Raw genomic sequence first — 7,165 nt, forward strand, 5'->3', positions numbered from 1 at the left:
CTCAGCTCCACCGTGAGCACAGCTCCCCTCAGCCTCCAAACCGGTTCCAACCAGTTTGAACCTGCGATAGATTCACTAGTTTACAGGAACTCAGTCAGACCAGCTAAATACACTGAACCAGTAAGAAAACCATCAGAAACCAGTTTAAACTTGTCAGACAAAAATCTTTGAACCAGTCCCAAACCAGTTGAAACTCAAACCAGTCCCAAACCAGTTGAAACTCAAACCAGTCCCAAACCAGTTGAAACTCAAACCAGTCCCAAACCAGTTTAAACTAACCCAAAACTAGATTTGAAGGCACCTTTCTCTGCACTGGATGGTATCATACTACAAAGTACACATTAAAGACAGTAAAGACAATAGAGACAGTAAAGACAATAGAGACAGTAAAGACAATAGAGACAGGACAACTGGAGCTGGATGGAGTTTTGGAGAACTGAACCAAATGAAACCAGTTTCAAGAAGTCTGCGATCCACCTCACGTCACTTGATCAGTTTCAAAGCATTTGTGTTTGGTGTGGGGTGAACCAATCCCAAACTAGATTAAACCAGTTTAAACCAATCCCAAACTAGATTAAACCAGTTTAAACCAATCCCAAACTAGATTAAACCAGTTTAAACCAATCCCAAACTAGATTAAACTCGTCAGGTGAACACATGAAACTAGTCAGAAACCAGTTTGAAACCAGTTGTGTGACAGGCGGAGAGCCAATCACAAGCTCCGTAGTTCAAACCTGTTAAACCAGTCGGATCCGGTTCTGAACTAAATAAGCAGTTCAGTTCTCACAGACGTTCTGTTTCCTCCTTCCATTGTTTTTCTAACGTCAAAGTTTGGCTCAACGACGCTGCTAATGCTAATGCTAATGCTAATGCTAAAGCTACCTGCCCCTCTGCAGACGCCATCATGAGCTTCATGTCTTTGCGGTGGGCCGAGGACGACTTCCAGCCGCCGCCCGGCGCCCATCGTATGGATCTCTCCGGGCCCGTCGACGGCAGAACCTACGTGATGTACCACGGCACCAGCCGCGCCAGCGCCAACCTCATCCAGCGCTCGGGCTTCAAGCAGTCGGCGGACGGGATGCTGGGTCGGGGCGTCTACCTGAGCAGGGACCTGGACAAAGCCAGCCGCTACCCGCTGCACCACCCGGAGCACGACAGGATGGTGGTCAAGGTTCAGGTCAACGTGGGGAAGGTCATGGTCATCAACCACCAGAAGCACCGCTACCAGAAGACCTGGCACGACCTGGGCTACGACTCGGCCTGGGTGCCGCCCGGCTGCGGCATGGTGCCCAGCGGCCTGGAGGAGAACTGTGTCTGGGACCCGGCCCGGATCCACATCCTTGGAACCATCCAGCCCAGAACCGTTCCCACCACCGGCGGCTGGTTGCTGGAGCACTGCTGAGCGGCGCCATCTGCAAATGTTCTGATTCGTCTGGCTTCAAAATAAATGTGTCATTGTGACCTGAATTAAAGTGGTGGACGTGAGACAAACACAACATGAAGACAATATGTCAACAAACAACATGAAGACAATATGTCAACAAACAACATGTAGACAATATGTCAACAAACAACATGAGGACAATATGTCAACAAACAACATGAAGACAATATGTAAACAAACAACATGGAGACAATATGTCAACAAACAACATGAGGACAATATGTAAACAACATGAAGACAATATGTCAACAAACAACATGAAGACAATATGTCAACAAACAACATGAAGACAATATGTCAACAAACAACATGAGGACAATATGTAAACAAACAACATGAGGACAATATGTAAACAACATGAAGACAATATGTCAACAAACAACATGAAGACAATATGTCAACAAACAACATGAAGACAATATGTAAACAAACAACATGGAGACAATATGTCAACAAACAACATGAGGACAATATGTAAACAACATGAAGACAATATGTCAACAAACAACATGAAGACAATATGTCAACAAACAACATGGAGACAATATGTCAACAAACAACATGGAGACAATATGTCAACAAACAACATGAGGACAATATGTAAACAACATGAAGACAATATGTCAACAAACAACATGAAGACAATATGTCAACAAACAACATGGAGACAATATGTCGACAACATGAAGACAATATGTCAACAACATGAAGACAATATGTCAACAAACAACATGAGGACAATATGTAAACAACATGAAGACAATATGTCAACAAACAACATGAAGACAATATGTAAACAAGCACACAACATGAAGACAATATGTCAACAAACAACATGAGGACAATATGTAAACAAACACACAACATGAAGACAATATGTCAACAAACAACATGAGGACAATATGTCAACAAACAACATGAAGACAATATGTCAACAAACAACATGAGGACAATATGTCAACAAACAACATGAAGACAATATGTCAACAAACAACATGGAGACAATATGTCGACAACATGAAGACAATATGTCAACAACATGAAGACAATATGTAAACAAGCACACAACATGAAGACAATATGTAAACAAGCACACAACATGAAGACAATATGTCAACAAACAACATGAAGACAATATGTAAACAAACACACAACATGAAGACAATATGTCAACAAACAACATGAAGACAATATGTAAACAAACACACAACATGAAGACAATATGTCAACAAACAACATGAGGACAATATGTCAACAAACAACATGAAGACAATATGTCAACAAACAACATGAGGACAATATGTCAACAAACAACATGAAGACAATATGTCAACAAACAACATGGAGACAATATGTCGACAACATGAAGACAATATGTCAACAAACAACATGAAGACAATATGTAAACAAGCACACAACATGAAGACAATATGTCAACAAACAACATGAAGACAATATGTAAACAAACACACAACATGAAGACAATATGTCAACAAACAACATGAAGACAATATGTAAACAAACACACAACATGAAGACAATATGTCAACAAACAACATGAGGACAATATGTCAACAAACAACATGGAGACAATATGTCGACAACATGAAGACAATATGTCAACAACATGAAGACAATATGTCAACAAACAACATGAAGACAATATGTAAACAAGCACACAACATGAAGACAATATGTCAACAAACAACATGAAGACAATATGTAAACAAACACACAACATGAAGACAATATGTCAACAAACAACATGAAGACAATATGTAAACAAACACACAACATGAAGACAATATGTCAACAAACAACATGAGGACAATATGTCAACAAACAACATGAAGACAATATGTCAACAAACAACATGAGGACAATATGTCAACAAACAACATGAAGACAATATGTCAACAAACAACATGGAGACAATATGTCGACAACATGAAGACAATATGTCAACAACATGAAGACAATATGTCAACAAACAACATGAAGACAATATGTAAACAAGCACACAACATGAAGACAATATGTCAACAAACAACATGAAGACAATATGTAAACAAACACACAACATGAAGACAATATGTCAACAAACAACATGAGGACAATATGTCAACAAACAACATGAAGACAATATGTCAACAAACACAAGATGTGAACAAACACAAGATGTAAACAAACACACAACATGCAGATAATATGTAAACAAACACAAGATGTAAACAAACACACAACATGTAGACAATATGTAAACAAACACAAGATGTAAACAAACACACGACATGTAGATAATATGTAAACAAACACAAGATGTAAACAAACACACAACATGCAGACAATATGTAAACAACATGAAGACAATATGTCAACAAACAACATGAAGACAATATGTCAACAAACACAAGATGTAAACAAACACACACAACATGCAGACAATATGTAAACAACATGAAGACAATATGTCAACAAACAACATGAAGACAATATGTCAACAAACACAAGATGTAAACAAACACACACAACATGCAGACAATATATAAAACAAACAAACATTAAGACAATATGTAAACAAACAAACAACACAACGACAATATGTAAACAAACACACAATATGTAAACAAACACACAACATGCAGACAGTATATAAAACAAACAAACATGAAGACAATATGTAAACAAACACAAGATGTAAACAAACACACACAACATGAAGACAAAAACACATGAAGACAATATGTAAACAAACAAGAACAACATGAAGACAATATGTAAACAAACACAAGATGTAAACAAACACACACAACATGCAGACAATATATAAAACAAACAAACATGAAGACAATATGTAAACAAACAAACAACACAAATACAATATGTAAACAAACACACAACATGCAGACAATATGTAAACAACATGAAGACAATATGTAAACAAACACACAACATGCAGACAATATGTAAACAAACACAAGATGTAAACAAACACACAACATGCAGACAATATGTAAACAAACAAGAACAACATCAAGCCAATATGTAAACAAACACAAGATGTAATCAAACACACAACATGCAGACACCAGGAACGCACACATCAGGATCAGTCAACCAGAGGCCTGTACCAGGAACCTGATCAACCAATCCTGGTTCTCTGTTTCCTGGTTGACTGATCCTGATCACCGATTGCAGTTAATCTCTGAGATTATGAAGAATTCCAACCCATCCAGCAGCTCAAAGCAACACTGCTGCTGCAGCCAGAACCAGAACCTTCCTGACTTGGTGAGATTAGAGCAGATTAATTGATCAGTGATATAAAGGAACAGCACTGTGATCACTCAGTTCCACTTTATTCCAGCAGAAAGGTTCCAGGCAGAACTTCCTCACTGCTCTTCTTTTACTTTAGGTTCTCCATCACTGGTTCTGAGGCGGAGGTTCTCTTGTGTTTCCTGTTGGAATATTAATTCATCACCATGACGACAGGAGGAGTTCTGCTTCCATAAATTCATGGTTCTGCAGTTCTGTCTGGTGTGATCATGAACCTCATAAAGACAAACAAACTTGGAACAAGTCAAGAACCAGAACCTCCTTCAGAGCCTCAGAGACCAGGATTTATTCTATCATGTCTAAAAGATTGTTTTAATTAAGATTAAGATTAATTTCTCCTCTCCTCTCTGCTGCAGCTCAGAGCTGAACCTGCCCACCAATCACCATCATTTAAGAATGGGCGGGGCATTTTCCAAGAGATCTGATTGGTCAGGAGGCGGAGCTCTGACCTCTAATCCAGAACATAACCTGCTCCGGAGCAGGTTAGACTTTCAGCGTCAGTTACCATGGTGATTTATCCTGGTGAGGAGTGAGTGAAAGTCGTAGTACAGAAAACCTGAGTTAATCCTGAAGTTACCTGGATAAGAGAAAACCAGAGTTAATCCTGAAATTACCTGGATAAGAGAAAACTAGAGTTAATCCTGAAGTTACCTGGATAAGAGAAAACTAGAGTTAATCCTGAAATTACCTGGATAAGAGAAAACTAGAGTTAATCCTGAAGTTATCTGGAGAAGAGAAAACCAGAGTTAATCCTGAAGTTACCTGGATAAGAGAAAACTAGAGTTAATCCTGAAGTTACCTAGATAAGAGAAAACTAGAGTTAATCCTGAAGTTACCTGGATAAGAGAAAACTAGAGTTAATCCTGAAATTACCTGGATAAGAGAAAACTAGAGTTAATCCTGAAGTTATCTGGAGAAGAGAAAACCAGAGTTAATCCTGAAGTTACCTAGATAAGAGAAAACTAGAGTTAATCCTGAAGTTACCTAGATAAGAGAAAACTAGAGTTAATCCTGAAGTTACCTGGATAAGAGAAAACTAGAGTTAATCCTGAAGTTACCTAGATAAGAGAAAACCAGAGTTAATCCTGAAGTTATCTGGAGAAGAGAAAACCAGAGTTAATCCTGAAGTTACCTGGATAAGAGAAAACTAGAGTTAATCCTGAAGTTACCTAGATAAGAGAAAACTAGAGTTAATCCTGAAATTACCTGGATAAGAGAAAACTAGAGTTAATCCTGAAGTTATCTGGAGAAGAGAAAACCAGAGTTAATCCTGAAGTTACCTGGATAAGAGAAAACTAGAGTTAATCCTGAAGTTACCTAGATAAGAGAAAACTAGAGTTAATCCTGAAGTTACCTGGATAAGAGAAAACTAGAGTTAATCCTGAAGTTACCTAGATAAGAGAAAACTAGAGTTAATCCTGAAGTTACCTAGATAAGAGAAAATCCAGTTTCATAGTACAGGGAACAGGAAACAGAGAGGTCCTGGATATGTTGATCAGGTTGGTAGTCCGGGCCAGAGGACAATATGTAAACAAACTCACAACATGAAGAGACAATAAGATGCAAAACAATCAGAAATGACCAAAAACAGGGACACAAGTTCAACAGACACAAAAATCGGACTTTGTCCCACAAACTGTCCACAGAAACTTTTTAGCTCGTCTGAAAATGAAACAAAAGAAAGAACCTGAACGGCTCCTGCCAGCAACCGGACCGACAAACAGAACCAGAATTCTACATGAACCGTTTTTAAAAACAACTCAAATCTAAATTTAACTCAGAGACAAACCAATGTGATGAATGTGATTGATGGTGAAATTCCTTCCAGCTGATCGACAGGTTTGTTTTCCTCTGAAGGACGTTGGACAATAAAGCTTTATTAAGTGTAAATAAAAACAGGATGCAGGGATTTTTAAATCTGATATTTTAATCAACAAATCTGATGTTTTTACTAAAGAACAACTCGCGTCAAAAAGTTGGTTGTGATGTTCATCACAGTGGTGTCTGCAGTGAACCATGAAAACATGTTGGACCAGTCCTGACTGGTTCACCTTAAGAACCTTCAGCCGTGTGGCTCTTCATGAGAACCTTCAGCCGTGTGGCTCTTCATGTGGATCTTCAGCCGTGCGATCCGGTGGAAGCCTTTCCCGCAGACGTGGCAGCGGTGCGGCTTCTCAGCTCCGTGTTTGCTGCTGTGCTGCTTCAGAGACGTGTGGTCGCTGAAGCGCTGGTTGCACTCGCCGCAGACGTACGGCTTCTCACCCGTGTGTATCCTCATGTGCCGGTTCATGTTGTGTCTGCAGTTGAAGGACTTCCCGCACTCGCTGCAGAGGAAAGGCTTCTCACCTGTGTGTGTCCTCAGGTGCATGTCCAGGTTCCTCTGGCTGT

General features: G+C 39.2%; 1 protein-coding gene across 1 annotated transcript in view; it reads left to right on the forward strand.

Moving 5' to 3' along the window:
- Nucleotides 1-1,892, forward strand: part of LOC308124451 (uncharacterized protein) — a 2,540-nt gene extending 648 nt beyond the window's left edge. The window contains exon 2 of the mRNA XM_080487435.1: nucleotides 897-1,892. Within this exon, the coding sequence (XP_080343561.1) occupies nucleotides 905-1,402 (498 nt within the window). The 5' untranslated portion in view covers nucleotides 897-904 and the 3' untranslated portion in view covers nucleotides 1,403-1,892. The remainder of the gene's footprint in view (nucleotides 1-896) is intronic.
- Nucleotides 1,893-7,165: the final 5,273 nt, after the last annotated feature.

The sequence above is a fragment of the Lipophrys pholis genome, assembly GCF_963383615.2.
Source record: "Lipophrys pholis genome assembly, chromosome: 19".
In the NCBI taxonomy this organism is placed as follows: Eukaryota; Metazoa; Chordata; class Actinopteri; order Blenniiformes; family Blenniidae; genus Lipophrys; species Lipophrys pholis.